This window comes from Semicossyphus pulcher, unplaced genomic scaffold, assembly GCF_022749685.1.
Source record: "Semicossyphus pulcher isolate SPU_LCO1_2020_fin unplaced genomic scaffold, fSemPul1.0.p SCAF_1, whole genome shotgun sequence".
Classification (NCBI taxonomy): Eukaryota; Metazoa; Chordata; class Actinopteri; order Labriformes; family Labridae; genus Semicossyphus; species Semicossyphus pulcher.
In genome coordinates this window covers 30,205,748-30,228,236 of record NW_027211603.1, presented here as the reverse complement: position 1 = coordinate 30,228,236, position 22,489 = coordinate 30,205,748, and the positions used below count along the sequence as shown (strand labels likewise).

The window sequence follows — 22,489 nt, the reverse complement described above, 5'->3', positions numbered from 1 at the left end:
CGGGCATTCAACAAATTATACCACTGTTTCCTCATTGAGCAACAACTGTAAAAAGATCATGGATAGTGAACATATGAAGGGACATTAGGACATTTTCAATTTAAAACAAACAACATATTTGAATACTGTTAGCCAACAGCTGATGTTAGCATTGAACCACTGCCTAACTAACACTGCAGTTTGATAGTGTCAAACGATACCATTGGGGAGCTGTGAATTCCATGAAAGCTAGCTAACGGTAGGGATAGCTAGCTTTTGATTTCAGGTAATGATAAATAGCCAACGGTAATAGCTAGGAATTGTTTGAATGCTAACGAACATGTTGTGACTTAGCTGTAGGTAGCTAATGAGTTATCATAAGTATTGTTTAACCTTGTCATATGGCCTATGGACTTTAACTATCCATTGTCAGTTCTGTTGTTTATCATATGAGAAGCCTTCTAATGGTAACAATTTGTCAGAATTCTTACATTTATACAATTTGCCAACCTGAAACAAAACAGTACCACATTATAACAGAATTTGAACTTCCCACCTAAAGCGAGATATAACCATGTGGACGCCATGTGATAGGGATTACACGGAGCAGGACAAAAGTGTATTTTTTTGCTAATCATTTGGTATCCATGGTTACTTTCATCCTGTGACTGTGAGGATTTTCCCTCACACATCAGAAAGTGAAAAAGAGTTAAAGCAGGTTGTGCGTGTGTACTATTCCTCTGTGTCTTAGCTATTTCCTGTCGAAGGTTCCCAAACATAGTTAACACACACACTTTGAAGGTAATATTATGTTATTTGTGGGGTGACAGCAGAGTGGTTTAATGAGTAAACTGTCAGTCCATGTGACTACATGCTAACACCTCTGATTTGTTTGTAAAAGCAAGTGTGAGAGGTTTTACTGACCCTCAGTAAAAAGCAACCAAGTATCTGTTGTTTCTTGTTTTCTGAACAAATTTAAACAAACTACCGGTGTGAAAGCATCCTTAGTAAGGTGTTGGGCCAACACCAGACACAAGAACAGCTTCAAAGCTCCTTGCCATGAAGTCTTCATGCATGCTTTTTATGTGTGTATATATTTGCCGGTTTGGGGTTTTGAAACGGCTTCAAACCCTCCAATGGGTGCTCAGTTGTTTGACATCTGGTGACTGTGAAGGCCATAGGATTGATATCATTATGCGTGTGTATTTGTTATGTTACTCCACTAATTATTCCGGTTTTAAACTGTATTAAACACCTCCGTCACTTTACGAGCCACGACTGACAGACTGATAGACTGCCTGTTCGATCTGAATGAGTAAGTGATGCGTGCGTGCGTGACTGTGCGACTGTCTGGTTGTTTCCAGTCAACTGAACACAGAGAAACAAAAGCCAGCGTGTGGCAGCAGTTGGAGTGAATTTTCCAGAACAAACACTTGAATTGACATGAACACCATCACTTGTAGGATTACGCTCTGAATCTTACTCAGCCATAAATCCTATTATAGATCGCACACCACGTGTGTGTGTGTGTGTGTGTGTGTAGCGTCACACACATAAAGTTCTCCCATACACACAAGCCTTCTTCAGTCATTGGGTTACAAGTCACATGTGAGGAAGACACTGAAGTGAAACACGGCCTTATTAATTCCAATAATTCAATCCGGTCTTGTTTATGTTCGCTGAAAGAGGATCAACACAAACTCACAGAGGAAATGCAACAGCTCTTTCTGTGTAGAATACGCCTTTTCTAAGCCACCAAATATGGAGAAACACGACTAATCATCAAGGTCAGCTCCTAAAAAGATCAAACAAGCTGCACATTTTTATTAGCCTCTAAAATCCATTATCAAAAAGTGTGTGTGTGTGTGTGTGTGTGTGTGTGTTTTAGCTTATCTAACTCTAAATGCCATTAGCCTTCCCTATCTTTGTCCCTCATCTTTTTTCAATAATCTCCACACTGATGGAAGATAACAGATTACATCCTAATGCAATAACAAATGGCTGGTAGAGATGGCACACGCAAACACAAGTGGGAGCACTATCACAAAACATATAGCACCATCTGTAGGTCTGAATGTGCTCCTATAAATGGTTAATGTCTGCACCCTGCGATTATTCAGGTATGCATGGCTTCAAACTGTGTGTTTCAGCAGAGATGAGAAGCAATTTAGTAGCTATCAGGAGGCGAGAGAGGGATGAAAGAGAGGAAAATGAAAGAGAAGAAGGTGCATAAAGAGATACAGAAGCAGAGGAGGTTTTCTTTAGAAAGAGGGAGAGGGAGTCAAAGAGAGAGAAAGGGAGAGCTGAGGCAGTCACCCAGTGAGGCCTGTGCTTTTTGGCCTGTTGAGGCTGTAAACATGCAGGGCTCCCTGGGGTTTTGTGCTTGAGCAGCTCGACTGATTGGTAAAACTGTCTATCACACAGGCTGCTGCTTCCTGTCAATGGTAAACAGACAGGGAGCACAGATGTCTGTGCAGTGAATTCTCTCTGAAGCACCAACAACAGCTTCACTCGATGTCTGCTGACAGGGGACCTGTGACGGCTTTTTCACCGGAGCTCACGCTATGTCCAACACCAACTCAACAGTTCATAACACTGTGCTCACTTATCATTCAAAGGATTTAGCATGCTACTTATTACTGTTTTTATGTAATACATAGGGATAGCCCCAACTACATTAGCTAACAGTCAACTAATCACACATGCTCATGCCATTAATTTTAATATCTAAGTTCAGATTTTGGGGCATGAGAAAATGGTTTGAGATTCAGGGTTGATTTCAGCTACATTGTTAGCACTTTGCTACATAACATTGAACACAAAACAATATTCATAGGCTTTTAATATATACATTTGACAAGTGCATTTTACATGCGCACGCACTGAGCAGCTTCCTGTTAAAGACAATGCTAATGGCAAAAGCTGTAATGATTCTGAAAGTCCTGTAAAAGCCAACAAGGTTAGTGGCAAGGTAATATTAATTTCTACTTAATATTACATCCTCCTCCCCAAGCTTTGATCCCTGTGAACCATAGTTTGGAGACATCTGTTTTTTAGGCTGATTCAGATAGCCTAAGACTCCTAGCTACAAACAAGCTAACTAACTAACTAGTTAAGGATAGTCTTGAGACAATGTATTAATGCTGCGTAAAACAGATCAGCCTAACATCCAGTGTGATGGTACATCCTTGTAGTTTTCAGTATATTATACACGAGCGACTGACTTCCTCAAACATACCTGCGGGACTACATCAAATATAATAGATATATATATATAACCAAGTTATTGTGCCTGGAGCTGAGTGCACCAGCTAGGCGTAAAAAAATAGTTTTTTCTCTTACGTCCGACTTAGCTACGACCGACTTCATGATTCTAATTTACACTGAGTGCACCAAGCGTAATTGACACCGTTCGTAGCTGCGCCCCATCTTCTGATGCATGTCCACGTGAACAATCGAAAAGCGGTGAATGTTGCCAAGCAACACACTTCTCCACTCGCTCTCTCCCATCAAATTCTCTTCAAAAGATATGGGTAAAAGTAAAGAAAAATAACTTCTACGGACAGTGAAATAAGGAAACTCATAGAGTTGTATGAAGAACATAAAAATGTTCTGGCAGCAAAACTGAATAACACACACACACACACAAAGACACACACACACACACACACACACACACACACAAACAAAACAAAAGATGAACAAGGAAATCGCTTACCGCTGCAATAAATAAACAGCAAACAGGACCTGTCTGTCAAACCTATCGATCAGCTCACTGTCTGATCACGGATGACTTTGGCGACTGTTACTTTTACTGTCTGTTTTACCGAGGATTTAAGTCTGACTTTCTAAACCTACGCCTGCTCCATCCTAGGCGTAAAAGACACAACTGGGTGCAACACAAACAGTGCTTTAGTCTAACTGGTGCACAGGGCGTAATTTAAAGTCCGTCATAACTGTCAGCCTCAGGTCGGACGTAACGTTACTCCTAGGTGTACGCCCAGCTGGTGCACTCGGCTCCTAGCCATTAACACTACAGATAACTCTGGCAGACCCACAGACAACATTCAAGATGCAGCTCCTGGATCGAGTTTGAGATGTTTTTTTTCCGTGATAATCAATAAAAATTAGTTTTACTCCACTTTTCATCAAATAACACTTGCTTGACTATTAGGGGGCAGCCCTAGAAAATATGTTGCATTATTATTACACTGTTACACCTCTAAAACAGGCAAGTGCATCATTTCTACCATTAAAAAAAACAGCAGATTGTTTCAGTATTTATTACTGGAAAAGTGTTATCCTGATATAATATATTCACTGCATGGTGCAGTTCTACCACCTGGCAGAGTTTCCTCTTGTAATCTGCATTTTTATTACCTGGAGTATTTGCTGATGTAGTCGCAAATATATCACTGTTGGTAGATGGAAGGCAAGCTGCAGCAGGAGCTATCAAGAGTTTAAGTTATGAAAGTTCTCTGGCTTTAGTGTCTCCACAATAAATCTGCCTGCACACTTGTAGAACTGTAGCCAAGAGGGAGTCTGCAGGAACTGAGGCATTAAATACTGTTTGCTAATTCTTGGCCTTAAAGTCTTTGTACTGTGTTAGCTGCAGGATTAAAGACAGTACATTTCATAGTATTGCAAGTGAGTTAGAGTTGAGTGAGGGTTGCCCCATGAGTGCAATATGTGATACATCAAGCACTTCTGTTTGCTCCACCTTTCTCAAGTTTATTTTACACAAGCCAAAAGATGTCTATTTTCTGAAACAATTGTTTCAACCACGTAGCAGATGTAAGAAGACTACAACACTGATAAACCATAACATTGATGTGGTGAGCATTTTATCAAAAGAGTTGCCCATCAACTGAGAAGAAATCTAGCAACAATATTTTGCTGTCACGCTTCTGGCATTTGGGAAATATCAAAGGTTAATATTCAATCAATAAAATTATTAATGTTGAAATAACTTCAAACATAGTCAAGGCTGATGTCGTTTGCTTTCTTTCAGAAACTGGCTACGCAGTAGAGTCACTGATTATTCAGGGAAGGACATTAGGTGACTAATAGCACCCAGCGAGTAGTTGGAAGTCTGCATCATCGCTTCCAAAGTTTTCAAACTAAAAAAGGGTCAGCAGTGTTTCCAAAAGTCTCTGTTAGAGGACCTCCGGACTAGTCTGGACTTGGGGTGTAAACGCAGGAAAAGTTTTGCCTTTATAATGAAAACATTGTAGTGTGGATGTAGCCTGAGGTCATTCATTCCAGAAGTATAGTTCTGCAGCTAATGCACTGATGTGTTTAGCATTAAGAGTCCTGCTTGTGATTCACTCATCGTACACTCACTGAGCAGATTCAGAAGAGAATGCTTTGTCATTCTGCAGGAATCACATAGACATATAAAAATAACAAAGCATGCATGCTCATGAAGTAACTACTGATGGAGACTCACCCACACACAAACACACTGAGATTATGGTATTAAAACACATGAAATGGGAGATGCAACGTTACATTTGTTATACATGTTATAATATTTTAAAGCACTCTAAACCATCTAGGTGTTTTCTTGGAATTATCTTATCTAAAGTTCAAACAATTCTCTTGAGCAATGAAGAAAAAACACAGCAAAATAAAAGACACATAATTACAAAGAAAAATTGTACCCTTTAGGTGGCACTCACTAGTAGGCACTTACCTTCATTTCAGCAGTTTTGTAGTAGCGGCGCTTCTTGTCTTCGTTAGCTGTGCGGTAGCCATCACGGAGAAATCGTTTGAAGCCGTATTTGCCCCGCAGCTTGCGGACTATCTTGTCCAGGGTCTGACTGTAGAGGGCATCGTCGTCTACTGCAAAGGCGGGATAGCTGATTGTTGGAAGCAGGGCTGCGTCTGTGTTCTGCCAGGGAGAAAATATTCAGTTTATAAAAATTACAACCCCTTTCCACAGTCTTGTTTTTTACTGCAACAAAACACTGTTTCACAATGCTCTTTTCAGTTGATGAGTTATGACTACAGTCTGTTTATATTACATATTTATATGACCAAACTAATCTTGAATTGTACAGTATTTACTGAATTTGAATTATCCTATCCTAACATAGTCACTTGTAATACTTGTAAATGTCAGAGGTCACGTTACTGTAATTGAGTAGCTTTTTCGTGTACTTGTACTTTTTGGAGTATTTTTCAAAGTCAGTAATTTTACTTAAGTATGTTTCAAACAAAGCAAAGTAATTTGCTACATTTTTACATCTATCAATTACTGAGTAAAATATTTATCTACGGATATTGCGAGCTAGAAAGAAAAAACAACTTGGATCACTCAAATGCATCGCATCAAAAACTGGCCAATCAGATCAGAAGTGTCATGCATCACGTCAAAACAGCGGTGCCGGTTGATTTTCAGTGAGTCTGAATTGAAGAAGGAGAGCTGCAACTACTAACCTGATGCATAACGTTAGTGAACCATGAATGGGACAGAAGAGAGTTAGGAAGAAACATTACCTTTGACAAAGACTTACACTGAGGATGGAGATCCTCCCTGGCCACATTTTTCAGACATACAGCCGTTAAGTCGCTCTCTTCAAAGCCACTCAATTATCCAAACAGTAATTTTACTTTGCAAAACACGACTTGCTGGTCTACCTCTGGCTTGAACAAACCATTTAACACACCACACAATAACAAACTAACTGTGGTAGACACTCAGCAACGCTCGTGTTCTGCGAGGTAAAATTACAGTTTTTGTCAATGGATGTCTGGTGGCTATGAAGAGAGCTATATACCTGATGTTTCTGGTAAAACAAAGGATCTTACTCTTTAACAAAAGGTCCACCTCTCATCATTTTAAAGTCGAGGTGAAATGAAAAATGTAATTTTAATCCTTTGAGATCACATTCCCGTTAATATTGTGCATCTATTTGACAACATAGGCCAAAAAAATACAGAAAATCAATTTCTTTGCATTCTTATATCAAAATCCGATCATTTTTTCTTCTGGTAAAACTACATTTCACACGTGCTTACGTAAGTTAGCACCAAACAATTTCAACCAATCAATCTGCAACATTTAGCCACAGAGCACCAAGAACGCTCGGTCAGTTAGCTAGCTACTGCGCTGTGGAGAACGTCTGTCTACGCCCACTTCTCAACGATCAAATCAAATCCCTCTAATGATACGTCCCGCCTGCACGTCCTGTTTCACTCGGAAATACGTCCCGAAACGGAAGCTAGATACTCTCGAAATGCCGTTTCAGCTCGACTTTAACCTCAAAACATGTAAACATAGGGCCCAGGTTTGAAAATAACAAAGTTCATATTTAATTGTAACTGGGAGCTGAGGGCTACAGATTATACAATAAGCTTCATGGCCTCAGTTGGAACACCTATTACTTTAACTCGCTACATTAACCTTTACATTGTTCTAACTGTACATTATCATTCCCTCTCTTCCTTCTCTGTTCTTTGCACAGGATGCATGTGTAAGGTAATTATTATGACAATCAGCAGGGTGGGAAAGTAACTAAGTAACTTTTACTTTGAGTACTTTTTAAGTGAGCTACTTTTTACTTTTACTTGAGTACAATTTCAGTCAAGTAACAGTACTTCTACTTGAGTTGAATATTTCATTACTCTTTAAACCTCTGGTAAATAGCTAATACACTCAACAGGTGTAGAAGCCTTTTACCTGCTGGGGATTGAAAGCTCCAGGTAATGAACAGTAAATTACAGAGTTATTTTAAATAAATGTCTGCCTGACTGCAACAGAATGCAAACGGCTTTGAATATTTAAGCAATGTTAACAGACGGTAGAGCTTGTTGTTTATGCATTAAAGTACCATTCTTATGGACCATTCTGCAAACCAACTAAAATACTAGATTATCAATGCAAAATGTAGCCGATGCAGGTGTTACGTATTTTTTTTATTTGCACACATCTTAGTTCAGCTTACACAGGAGTAAAATGCTGCTCCGTCTACTCCAATCCCCTCTTATTCCTCGACTTCTTGCTACAGCTCCAATCTACATGTTAACATCCTCGGCAGCTGCGGCTGAAATGGGCCATCAGCTTGCAGAGCACATTCGCTGCAGGTATTGAATGTGTCTAGAATTGTATATTGAATTCCAATCTTATGCCCGAGTAAGAGATACTGATATTATATTGATATTTTGGTTATCTTGACATTATCCTATGTGTTGGCCTCTCTCTCCCTACTGCTCTCCATCCTTCAAGCTCCTATACTCATACAGCAATAACGCCACTCTGCTCGTCTAATTACACTCATTTCCTCGCAGCCTGATGGCGGCTATTCAGCGCACAGAGGGAAAGATGTGATCATTTAAATGTCTGCAAGAGGTGGAGCGCAGGGAAAGGAATGATTTTCATCCCTTCTCTTTTCAGCTTTACCTCCCACCAGCTCTGCAGCCGCCTCTCACTTTCCCCTTTTTCTATTTGATGCAGAATAATCAATAGCACTGGTATGTGTAGCGTAGTGACTACATCATGAGTAAAATGCAGCGTTATCTTATAGATATCCACTCACGTGTTGACACAAGTGGGTAGTTTGCTCAATATACAAAATTGAAACCAATATCCACAATAGCATAGAATCTATATTTGAATTATAATGAATTATAATAATTTAGGACATAATTTTTTTTATAAAAGTAAGCATCTTAACAGTGTGATAAATGACTTCCAATCCAATTGTCTTTGTCCCAGTCTTCTCAAAGAAATATTGTCTTTTACGTTTCCTTAAGCTTCCCAAATATTAGGTTTGAACTGGGCAGCAGCTATGCACATAAGCGTCTCCACAGGGAACATATTTACTTTCACAGGTGTTGAGCGTTGACATTGTTTTGTTGCTATGATACTGAGAGCGAAGCATTTTCTGACTCACCAATCAGTGACCAAGTGAATTGATATTTTCAGATGGCTTCTGATTCCTCCTCTGATTCTGACTACCCCAACATACATTTTCGGACTGTGCTACACTGATTATCACACGCCCCTTTGCTGGGTGTGGAGCCCGGCAGATGTCAATCAAAATGTGATCAGCCACACCCACACAGTCTCGAGAAACCTTCTAAACAATCTTAACTAGCTTTTCTTATAGTCATGATCAATTAGTTTCACTCAAAAGTAATAATCTCGCAGATTTTCATTAAATAAATGTCTGTTAAGTCACTATCTATCGCTGAATGAGGTAACACAATGGTGATTGAGCCTATGGCCCACTAATGAAAGCCTTTGCATTTGCAGTATTACAGACTGGGTGTCTGGCGCCCAGTTAGTGACGCGTTTTCCATCAGCCAGCAGTGGTTGATCTGCCAGAGAGGGTAGGCGGAGCCAAGCAGCTGCTTTTCCGGTCCCTGCAAGCGTTGCGAGTAAACAGAAATCTACTAACTAACTAACTAACTAACTAATCTACTAATCTACAAACAAAGAAAAGATCGATGATTACAGATACAACTTCAAAAATAAGTGAAATTCCAAAGAAAAAGAAACAAACTCGATGCTCAGATGAAGGCTAACAGTCTGAAAAGGAAAGCGACCGTCAGCCAGGAAAATCAAGAGTTACAACTGGAGCCAAACGTGGACGTCACACATGCAACACTGTCTAGATATCTGGGAAGTGTGCTCCCGCAATTACTGTTTATCACCATAGGTGCAGCCAAAGAGAATGAAAGTGAGATCTTTGAGATTAGCACTTTAACGAAACTCTCAACTTAAATAACACACATGTAGTTTAACTATTTTAAGCCAAATTTCCAGTGGTTATAGTTTTAGGCATGTGTGGTAGCGTCTATCTCCTCCTTTGATTGGTAGAGATAATGTGTCAAAAAAAAGGGGGAGACGGGGAAACCACTGTGGACATTTTTATAACATCTATGACAGGTCACTCGCTGTAAGCTACAATTTACATTTTACCATCATTTTACTATATCCTTTGCTTTATTCATGCAACGTTTAAGTAGATTTTGAGTGATTTCAGTATTTGCATAGATTGACTCACATGTGAGCGAGACTCTCGGGGCAGCAGGGAGCACAGGGTTTGTCTGTTCCTGTTGTGGGCGTCCAGATCCACAAATATCACCGACCACGAACATCCCTGCGGAGAAAAACACATACACAGACAACATCTCAGTCAGAGTTGAACTATTCACCTTTTACAGGTAAAACAACAGCACACGGTCTAATGTTCTGGATGTGCACACCCACAAAAACGCACAACAACCTCCTCCATCATTTATCTTTAAAAACATTTGACAGCAAAATGGCTGAAACAACTTAAGGTCCACTTAAAAGGCCCCGCCACTGCACCTCACACCTCCGCAATTCAAAACACACTCTGTAACACTAGGCTCATATTTTTGGGCTGCACATGTTTTTGAAGTACAGTGTGGGAGTGCTTGAACAACAGTGAGTCGAGAGTCATCCTCTCACTTCAAAAGTCCCCGTGCTTTGACTACAATGCAGCCTGTTCATGCAGTGCACTTAAACATCTCTTGGAGGGGAGGGGAAGGGATCAAACCTTTCCTAGGTTGAAAAAGCAGGTCCAGTCCACTTCATCCATCCATCAGAGCTTACATAAAGCCAGAGAGTCACTCCTGCAACCTACTAAGCAGTTTCTAATGTAAGACAAATGCATTATGTATGAATATTGCCAGAGTCTATTTTTTTTTCCTCCAAAAACAGATCCGGCCAGGGCTTTTAGTCAAATCAGCAGGCTTTCCTGTCGCAATTTGCATAGTGCACTGGATTGCTGGCCACCAATGTATGCAGCTGTGCGGCATGTCAGTGAAGTGGCCCTCTCAGGGAAACCTTCTCTGGTGTTTCAGCAGCAGAGTGTAAGAAAATCCAGCCTGTGTGGGGAGTGTTTCTCTTTTCACTGTGGTTTCCTCCAGTGGTATATCATTTTCTTTTTATTAAAACTGAACAGTGCAAACCAGGCTCGTAGGCACGGATAGGCCTGGCTGTACCTTGGCCCACCCAGGCCTACCCATTAAGAGACTGTCCGACTAGAAAAATTGCAACTTTGTGAGACAGAAAACTTCTCTGAGATTATACAGTCATAAATAAAGTATGTTGTTTACCTCAGAATAGGCCAAATTCATGACAATGTGTCTTCAATGTTCGGCTGCTTATTGTGATGCGTTTCTATGAAGCACTAAGTAAGGGATGATGTACAGAGAGCGGGTTATTGCTGTGGATTGCTAGACACTGACACGATGGAGGAGAAGGGCACGGTTGTAATACAATAACAATGATAATTGTAATAACACACAGCATGCTGGCCATCATGACATGAGTGGCATAAACCAACTGTGACAGCGTCAGGGTGATAGGCTGTCACAGACGGCATGTAAATAAACAGCTGGATATAGAGGCCGTCTGATTTATTCAACTCAGAATATTATCTCAGAATATTACTCAGCGCCTTCGGCTCCCTTTTTCTTTTTTACAATGGCCCTTATAAGCCGTCGTACAATAACTTTGTGGTTTTTTAACTGTAATGCCTGTGAGCGTGCCTGTGAAAATTGTGCCTACGTTTTTTTTCTAAGGCCTATCCAATAATACATTTCTGCCTATGCTACTGGTGCAAACAGACTTTTATAAATGTTTACACTTTTTGTTTCTTTTTTTTTATCATGGAAAATAGAATAGAACAACATTTTACCATATGCATTTTGTTGCTTGAGCACTTTTGATCCACACACAAAAAAATCATTTTTTTAAGTCCAATACAAATCTTAAATTATGATCCTCCTAAAATGATTCAGATTTAAATTCAAAAGTCCACTTTGATCAGGTGCAGGTTTAGCTCAGCGGTTAAAACGTGCACCCCATGTATAGAGGCGTGGTCCTCCGTGCAGTGGAGCTGGAGGACTGCGCCTCTATACGTGACTCTCGGCCCTTTGCTGCAGGTCAACCCCAACTCTTTCTTCGGCTATTTCTGATTCTATCCACTGTACGATCAATAAAGGGGGGAAAAGCCCCAAAAATAATCTTTAAGAAAAAAAAAGTCTACTTGTATTTAGAGTGTGAAGTTAAATGCAATAATTTTTACATATAGACACAGGATGTATCAATTAGTACAGACACATCTCTATTTAAGGGCAATGTGTGAAATCTGAGCAATAAAACATTTAAAAAATAGAATACAAATAGAAATAATTATATGAAGTCAAAGAACGAAGCAAAACAAACAAAAAAAAAGGTCCAGTTGAATCACACTAAAGTCCTCTACAAACTACAGTGAACTGTGGGGATTGTTCTGGGGCGAACTTGTACTGCAATAACAATGCCCCCATCCACTGGTACACACTCTACATTGGCTGGGTCCTGGATTTGGTGGGCCCCCTCCTAACGGTTGGGGATCTGCAATTGTTGTGTCCAGCCAGAACGATAACACATAAACAAGCCCCTCCCTCCACCATACCCTATCATCAGCAGTGTGGTTCCGGTCAGCAACCCCTAGTACGGCTCCTAAACCCCCCACCCTGCAACCCCAACCAACCCCATTACAAGTCACCTTCCTCCCCACAACAAACACCCAAAAACCCTCTCCTATCACTCTCTACTTTCTCAAGGCCGATGGCCTTGAGAAAGAGAACTTTTATTTTTATTTTAACTTTTAACTTTAACTTTTATTTTCTTCTTTTTTTCCCCTGTTTTTCTGTTTATTTGTTCTTTCGTGTGTCTGTTTGTTTTTTTGTTTTATTTTTGTTTCCTTGTTTGTTTACTTTCTGCTTTGGTAACGTCTGATCTTTTTGTAACTGTTTTTATTGTCCTAAAACTGTGTTTCACTTATGTTGTATTCTATTTTCTCACAATAAAGCTTTTAATAAAGCTAATAAAAAAGAAAAAAATGATCATTCTTTGATAATAACAAACTGACAATATGAAACAAAAAGCTAAAATATTATGAAGTATGCCTGTTTCTTCCACATCCCTTCCCCTCCTTACTACCCGACTAATCCCCTCCACCTTCTGTTGCCCACGTCTCTCTATTATGAAAAGGTGACCGTATATGACGAGTCAATTACATGCCACCATAATCTGTGTCATAAAACCATCAGTGTCACTGCTATCATTATGGGTTACTAATAAATGCTGACAGGATGTAGATTATATTACAGCCCTAATAAGAGCCCATAATGATACAATGAACTTCACTTTTTCTGCTTTGATATGCATGCAATTAAATTCAAGGATTTATGTCAGCAGAGAAAAGTAAACTCTTTGGATTGAGTTAGGAGTTTGTCCGCTTCAGTACATCCGCCTGTCCTTGATTGGGTGTGAATTAGTGGATAGTCTGTGAATATAACGACAAGCTTCAAAGCAAAAGTATCCTCCTCTCAGTGAGATCAATGTAATCCACAGAGTTTCATTTGTCACACTGAGAATCTGCCATCTTTGCCTGCGTCGTGACACACCGACCGATCATAGAAAAAATCATGAGTTCATGAAATTGAACGCTGTGTGTCCATTCATCTAGTACAAAGACTAAATGTGACACCCCCCAATAAGAGTCTGCAGCCGGTGTAAAATGAGATAGCAGAGTTCAGAGCGTACTGAGGGTTCCGGTTAAAGGGGCTGGGGGAGTTACATTTGGTGATGGAGGGATGGGAGTCAGCTGGGAAATCGAGATTGATAGAGATCATTAATAAGCAACTGGCTGGCTTGTTGCACTTTCATTCCCACACACACACACACACGCACACGCACTCATACACACACTCACTTCCAGAGGCCCCACACAGCAGCATGGATCATAAAGCAGCCACCTCAATAAATTGATTCTTTCAACAAGATGAGCTCGATGAGAAAATCAATTTCCAGGCACAGTTAAACCCCTCATTTTGCAGCTGATCAAAAGAGAAAAACAAACAGCGACTTTAATATACACTCATCCTCACAGCCCCATACCATGATCAGAAAAACACTTCAAGTTCAGATGCATTAGATGGCAGGAGGAACCGTCGCTGGCTTTGGTACAAGTGGAAAAAAGATAATAAGAGGGGGAAGCTCGCTAAGTGCAAGGCTTCATTTCTCCAGTCCATTAGCAGGTGTAATGAATGTCCCTGTTTTCAAACAAGCAAGAAAGATGAAAGAAAGACACCCACTAATGGACACTGTGAGGGGGATTTGAAGGGAAACCACCAACAAACATCTACTGTGGCCCTCGATCAGCGTAAGTAGATCTCATTCTGTACGTAAGAGTTAGGAAATTAAACCTGCAGTCTTTCTATTGGCCAGCAGGGGGGGACTTCACAGCTTGATCGTATGAAACCAGATAGGACCAAACCAAACTGCTCACTTGATTTATTATTTATTTATTTTCCTCATGAGTTTATGATCTCAATCACTAGTTTTTAGTCTTCTCTAATACAGCAAGATGATCATTTACTTAATCATGTTCCAATTTAGATTAAATCAGCAATAAAGCACGGTATACACCAATCAGGGGAAGTAAGGTAAGTTGACAAGCCGCCATTACTGCGGTGGCGTCTCCCTGCAACATCTGCGCGTTTGAATTCTAGCTGTCCAAAGAAGTGAACAATTTTTTTCTTTTACTTTCTGTGTAACTCTACTTTAGACAATCGTGTAAAGGACATCGGGAAGAACCTGTGGAGTTAATCAGCTGCTCGAACAGTCGTAATAAACTTTAACTTTGGAAAAAAAGTGCACAATACACGAGCCTTTACGTCATGAAGAGTCCCCCTGTATGAGAGGGGCATTCTACATAGATTCGCCTGATGATTCATCAGGAACTGGAGGCAGCTGTCTCACATCTTTACCTGGGCTTTCACTTTTCAAAAAAATCTGGTTCGAACGAATTAAACATGATATGGAGTTTGTTCTAGTTATATCGAACACTTACGTTAACACCCCTACCCCAAATAACCTTTCGCCAAAAACAACTAACTATTGGGTACGTAGTGATACATACAGCGCTTCTAAGGTACGTTGGTGTTAAGATGATCAGTCCTGCAGCACGGTCTTACACTAGAAGCGTAGCTCTGTTTTGGGATGAGCTAAGTGCGTGAGAGTGGGGGGGTAGAGCAAGTGAGAGAGAACGGAAGTGTGTGTGCACAAGTTACGTGAAGTGTCGGGGACAGCAGTACATTTTAGACTTAGTTAGTGCATAGTAAAGCCTGCGACTCCGTTAGGACTCATGCCGCGCTCTTGAGTCTCGTCTTAGCCGTGTCTTAGCTAGCTACGGCTTCGGCCCTGGAGCAGAACAACAATAAGTCTACCCTGTGCTTTCTGACTACGGTCGGGACGCTGAAGCAGAAAAGGTTAACAAAGGTTCGGCTGTTTAGTTTCCTCCATTGGTTTGTAGCAGGCAGTGTATTATGGCCGTCTGTTGGAATACAAGGCACAATACTTTAAAGGTGAGAGCATTCTGGGACTCTGGAAAGCAGATTACTCATTTGTTCGTGGGCTAGCGTTATCTGCTGTGCTTCAATTTATATATCGAACTTCAGTTGAAAACTGACAGCCCTAATCTTTACTAACTACGCTGCTGTCACAATCAGCAGCAGACACTGAGATGCACCGCAGTAATGGAGGCTACTGGAGAAGGCAGAACACACAGATCCATCTATAATTTAGGGCTACACATAGTTACCTGTGATTGACAAGCCACTACCATGGCGGCCTTTCAACCAGAAAGAAGCTGAAAAATGCATATCCAAAATGTCCTGCAAATACCTTAACTTCTGTTTAAAATAATGCTGCACTTGTGCCCTCAAAAGGGGGCGTCATCGGTGATGTTACGTGGCTACCTCAACTTCTTTTATAATCTATACAGTAGAAACACAAACTACTGGCTGAAGCAAACATACCATACAAATACTCTGACGGTCAAACATTCACTCTGAGAAGTATGGCATCAGTGACAGCATTGCAGGTGATTTCCATTACTATGTAGAACAGCCGTGTTCTGGGACAGGTAATTCATTGCACAGGATGGTGGCTCTGCAAACACTGAACACATTACACTGACGTATGGAGGTATAATGGGCCACTGCAGACTTGATTTAGAAAATAGGTCGTCCATCTATAATGCCATCTTGCGCCATGTGACACGATTATACAAGAGACAAATAGCAGGAGAGTCTTGGGACTGGTAGGAGGACGAGGAGGAGGAAATGTGCGAGGAGTGGGTGAATTATTCAAATACCTGGTTTCCAAACAGGTTGAATCCGTTGATGGCCTCTAGAGCAGCTTTTGCCAGGCCCACGGAGCTGCAGAGGGAAGCAACACAGAGAATTACACAACTAGCAGGAAGCAGATTTCCATTAATCATTATACGGCAGGTTTGAAATATTCTGTGACATATGTGTTTCTGTGGTGGAGGCAGTGATAGGAGCCATGAGCACATTTCAATTGTCGCTCCCCAATGAAACAAAAAAAGCATTAAAAGTCGCACTTAAATCTTAAACCTCTATCTGTTAGGATTCAATAAAGCCGAACGCTCCTCAGATTGTGGTGTAGATAATGGATCTCTTTAATAAAAACGTATACTGAATTTCACACTGGCTGGCTGCTATGATTGCAATGCAGAGTAAATGTGAATCAATTTCACTGTCATTTTGCTTCCCTTTCTACGCTGCAAAGATTTCCCCAGAAAAAGAAAAGGGATGGGGAGGGGATTGTAGGGAACTTGGCGACGACTGGCTGTACATCTGCTGACATATCGGAATGCATTCAATACCATCAGAGAAGCCAGAATCGATGCTGAGAATACAGAAAATGTCCGGCTAATTCAACCCGGAGAAGATCTCTGCTGAAGCTGGTTCTGAATAAAAAACACATAAAAAAAGGCCAGAACCGGTCAGCCAGGCTGTCAGCGCCTCACACAGAGATGGAGGAGATGTGATGCTTGGTGGGGGAAGCAGGAAGTTATGAAAAAGTGATTCCAGAAACTGCACCAGATAGCATCGTGATGCAACTCTCTCAGATGTCAGCTGGAGATAAAGAGTTGCATGATGAAAATGTTGCTGTCGACTCCTTGAACTCCAACTGTAGACTGCACAATGATATTCTGTTACTGTTGCAGTAAATGTGTTTTCATAGAGTAGTTCATATCCCAGATGAGGTCATACTGGGTAAGTTGTTTCACATCTCTTGAGTTGGCTCAATATCGGCAAAGCTTAAATGGACACTTGAGGCTGACTCCAAACTTTTGTCAATCTTCGCAGAGCCCCAACTTTTCAGCAAACAAACTGTTTACAGTCTGCTACAAACATGTTTTTGTCCTCTACAGCTCATTTCTGTATCCAGAACAACTACATGGAGAAACTATATTGAGGCTTTACGTTTTGCATAATTAGGGTTGTGGTCGTTTTGAGTGACAGGTTGGTGCTGCTACCGGTCTGGTAGATATCAACACAGCTAAAACAGTCCCTGAACTTCGGCTGTGTTTGTGATGTTGGTGCCTTTTGGGTATTCTTCATGCACTGGAAAAATGACATGGCTGACTCTGCGGTTTATTGTGCACACAAGGCCGTCGAAGAAGTCTGTGCTCAAGCTTTTTCGGATGGCGAAAAGACAAAGAGTATTGTCTCACGTTGGCAGGTATCATAGGGCCGTGATGGTACTGAATTTTTCCAACCCCTTGTGGTTTGGCGGTTAACCTCCGCCTCAGCCCGCTGCCGGAGTATGCTTTGTTTTTTTCACTACAGTGCATCCCAGAGACAATAAAACATCATCGAGTGAACACAGCATGAGCGGTGGAAATGCAAGTTTATTATCTATACTAACTTTGTATCCTGGTGACAGGCTAGTTGTTGTTGTAGCAGCTAAACTAGCACATCGTGAGACAGCACACGGACTGCACCGATTAGATGCTCAAAGGGTTGAAACAGCGGTGCTCTGACAGCAAGGTTTCTTTTGCTGATTACTGTGATTATTAAAACGTCTTTGTTATCCATAATGTATCGTACTGTATGGAAAGATGAGGTGCTTCCCTGGGACGTATGGATAGTGAGTTAACTGTGTCCCTTTAGATTTTAATGCACCAGAGACATTGGACGTGTTCCTAGCAGCATCACTGGGTTTATGTTTAAAAATGAAAAAGCGGTGATGGCGGTCACTGGGTCCGACCCACAATAGGCGTCACATAACCTGGGTATTGGGGTCATGCAGTTAGGTATCGGTGTTTGCGCTTTTGTACCTGGCTTGTTAGCTTGCACATTGAGGCCAGTGCATTGGAGTCAGGATTGTTATTGGTTTTTCCCTGCAGAGAAGATTCCTCTCATTCACCTGCTACCTGCTCTCCCAACAGCGATACAAGCAAGCTACTGGCGAGTTTGCAACATTTCACAAGCTCTCTTCGGTTCTTAAGATTTAGATTTTGGGGCGGCTGTGGCTCAGTGGTCGAGTCTCAATCGGAAGGTTGGTCGTTTGATCCCTGACTGCTACAGTCACATGTGGAAGTGTCCTTGGGCAAGACACTGAATCCCCAAACTGCTCCCGACGGCATTGTCATCAGGTATGAATGGGCATAGATCTGATTTGAGATTGGCACTTTGGCATCTGCCATCAGTGTGTGAATGTGTGTGTGAATGGGTGAATGTGACATGTAGACTAGAAAAACGCTATACAAGCACAGTCCATTTACCATTTATCCTGGTAATAACCACCATCAACTACCACCACAATGGCCTCTCATTCTGTGGGAAACACTGTGGTGGCCAGCTATTGTATTCACCTTGGGCATAGACTGTGTAGCTCTTACAACATCAATGCCTCCCTTTTGTCCAAATATGGTCATGTCTGGCTCCAAATCAAGGCTTCACAATGGCATTCAGAAACTTATAGGAGACATGATGGTAGCTACATCTGCTTAAAAATATATGTACAGTCCAGATGTAGGACCAGCTGTAACTGAAACTGTAGTTGTCCAGACTCCTTTGAGAAGTCATTTGTTACTATACGTTGTACCTTTGGAGCCTCTGGATGTTTGGAGTCCTCAGGCATTTTCTGGGTTTGTGAACGATTACTGACTCTTACTTATTTAATACAGTGTATGTAGTAGTGATGGTAACATACAGTTAAAGAACAATAAATAGATAACCTGCCATTCAGACTCTGATGATTCCAATTGGCTTTGTTGTAAATGGGTGACATGATGTTTAAATATTCATGACCCTGTAAGTGCAGTCCTGTTTTTATAATTCTCATAAAATCCCATTTAACTCACAATTAGTCGAGTTATTTATGGAGATCCTGATGCATAAAAGATTAGATATGCTATTCTGAATGAACCAGCTCCAGCCTACCCATTTTACTGAGTGTGATGATAAACACGAGGCAGAGGAACATAAAATGACTCATTTGAGTTGAAATGGACAAATGAATACTCTGCCAAAAAACACATCCTTTCCTGTTCAATTCCAAAAAGCCTTTTTTATGCCCGCTGGCAATCCGTGATGAGAGATGACTGTTCAATTTGATCATTTAGACAGATCTTGTTTACCATTCTGCATCTGCCCCTGCCATAGTTCATTGTTCGCATACAGCATACTAAATGGTATTACACAACTACATGTATAAGCTAGTTTGCTAATTGTGGAAATCCAAAGCATGACCTGGAGGGGAGGAAATACAACAGGCTTAAGACACAGTGCTTCTTCCCTACATCGAATCTGTTATCTTTTCTTGAGGACATCTTGGCAAGCTTCTGCCAATAGCCTTGGATTGTTGGAGAAAGAAAAAAAAACAAGCTTCCCAGAGATAAGAAATGGCAGAAATTGAGGATCTTTATCGAGACACTGAGGAAGGAGAGGGAGGCCACTCCGACCTTGGATGATAAATCAGTTTGGAGCACACAACAAAACAGCAAACAATCTGAAATCACCGGACAGGGACAGTGCAGGTGTTTAAACATGAGGTCCAAAATCCTGACCTCGATAGTAGTTATTAGGTTCAGACTGTCGATCCATTACATCTTTCAACAGGTTATTTACTTACTGGTTTAGGCTATGCAGGCCTAATGTTTTTATTTTTTTCAAGATTATCTTTTGGCCTTTTTATGCCTTTATTGGTAGAGAGGACAGTGGATAGTGTCAGGGGAAGAGAGAGTGGGGGACGACATGCTGCAAAGGGCTGAGGGTGGGGTATGAACCTGGTGCCGCCGCATTGAGGACAATAGCCTCTGTACATGGGCCGCCAATTTGACCACTGAGCTGAACCGTGCCTGGTGCATGTTATTTTGACATGCTTTGAAACTGACACACTGACCCTGAAAACACCTTTTCAGATGAAAAATGCATGTGAGGATTTATATTATTTAGATTTACATTACACAGAGCTAATTCATTCATTTCATTCAACCTTTATTTAATCTCCAGAAATCATAGAGGGCATGCCGTCATATTCAGTCACATCGAGAGGACAATCAAAATACAATAAACGAAACACAAGAAAAAACAAAACACACACAAAAAAGCTTAAAATTTATTGAAATGCCTTGCTCTATAATAACAAAGACAGAGAACAAAATAACTGTGTAACTAACTCTGATCTAATTCTGTGTCCTGGTAGCCTGCATGGACACCCTGCACTCTTCTTCAGCTTACCCACGCTGCCTAAAAAGGAGACTTTTTGATATGATTGACAATAGAGACACATTGTTTTCTTATTTCCCAAAAACAAGAGCGAAAACAACAAGAGCTTGGCCCTGAGAAAAAGTGGTCCATGTTACAATACCACAGCTGCTAACATTATTGGTTGCATCATCGTGGTTAACAGTAACAGCCATGAAGCTGCACATGTCACGCATCCTACTTCCTGTCGGCACAGACAACCTCATGCCCAGTGTCAGGTCTCTGTGTGCTCTGGGGAAGAGCTGCACTGATGTGATATCAGACTGACTTTTCCTGTAGATAAGTTATGGAAAACTTATAACCGGTATACCGCCCACCCCTACTAACAACATTTGGTAAAACAGCAGTTTTTCTGCCACACAGCATCATGTTTTAGTTACTTGCATGCCGTTTTTCAACAAAGTAATCCAGCAGATTCCTATGCTATTTATTTGATATTTCAAAATTGATCTAAATGACCACCATATGGCGACAATGTCAAGTGGCTCAGGCTACTTTACAGAAAGTCCTTGGGGTTTTATACGACCTTGTCTTCTTTGGCTATTTTCCATTGCTTATTGGGCAGTTAAATATCATGCAGGACTCCTCCTCAACTCTTTCACTCTTCTCTCCATGGGCAGGAGTGGCTGTCAAAAGTAGAGGAATAACAAGCCTCCAGCTCTGAATGAAAAAAGGCCTGAGCAGCTCTCTACCTCAGATCCTCCCTGTGGTAAATGAAAATCTTGACACATGGCCGGTTGGCAGCTGCTACAACCTGCTTCCCTGCCTGCTCTCGCTGAGTTCTGCTGCCATCCATCACTCATCTCTGTGGTCCAAACAGCCACACCTTAAGTTTTAATACAACACTCGGACCTATCAAGAGGACAGCTGCTTTATACTGAAGAAAGCTGCTTAAAGAAAGTATTTTCTGAAGAGAGGATATGACAGTTTAATGCTACCTGAGCACACCACGTACAAGGCAGCTTTCAAACTTGGTATTAAATCCCATGTGTTACCATGGTCCTTTTCTCAATGAAAAATCCCACAAAATTAAAATGATTATTCTTTTTTTGGGTTGCTGAGGACAAACATTGACATTCAATGAAGTAGAAACCTTTGCACAAATAGACACAAAGAAGAAGAACTTTCAAAACACTCACAATTGGGCCTTGAAATGATTTTCTGAACAAAAAAGAATTGTAGTAGATTTCAAGAAATTGGGCCCTGTAATAACACATAAATAATATCAGACATGCAAATATTGTTGTTGTTACATTTTGTATTGTACACACAGATCAGCCTTGATTCACAGCAGGCATTCAAAATCAAATTTACAGATTTCCTTTCGGATTATATTGTCAGTAATTATAAAAACAGTACATTTTCATTGTAGGTATTTGATCTGGTTTGTAAATCGTCTGTCTGAGTTCATTACATTAACAAGTCTGTTCAGCAGTCCTCTGTTGTGTCCCGTGTGGCCCCTCACGACGCGGGACAAATATTTAATCAATCACAACAGAAGCCAAAAACACTGTCACAGTGCACCTCTCCCTCTCTTACCTTCTATAACCTCTCTAACTATAACCTTCATATTTCTGTTTCTCGCTTATTCTTTTCCAATCTTAAAGCCGTCTTGAAATATGACTTGAAATTGTTTTAAAGTGATAGTTTGGTTTGTTTGAAGTGGGGTTGTATGAGATACTTATCAGTAGTAAGCGTACTTCATACAGTGGATGACGGTCAGCACGGTGCCGGCACGGATGCTAGGCTTAATGCGGCTGCAGATAGGGTCAATCCCACACGTTATTTACTTAAAAGGACGTCCCACCTAAAAATCAATAGTGGTATCGATTGTACGCTATATTTGAATAATTCACCCCGCCTCTTTATTTGGCATTACTTTGTGTGGACC

At 40.9% G+C, this 22,489-nt stretch overlaps 1 protein-coding gene across 3 annotated transcripts in view; it reads right to left on the bottom strand.

The window, feature by feature from the left end:
- Positions 1-22,489, bottom strand: part of phkb (phosphorylase kinase, beta) — a 128,560-nt gene that overhangs the window by 70,304 nt on the left and 35,767 nt on the right. For all 3 annotated transcript variants that reach the window (XM_069676780.1, XM_069676709.1, XM_069676629.1), the window contains 3 exons: positions 16,170-16,233; positions 9,993-10,088; positions 5,675-5,872 (listed from right to left, as the gene is read on the bottom strand). In XM_069676780.1, the coding sequence (XP_069532881.1) occupies positions 5,675-5,872; positions 9,993-10,088; positions 16,170-16,233 (358 nt within the window). The remainder of the gene's footprint in view (positions 1-5,674; positions 5,873-9,992; positions 10,089-16,169; positions 16,234-22,489) is intronic.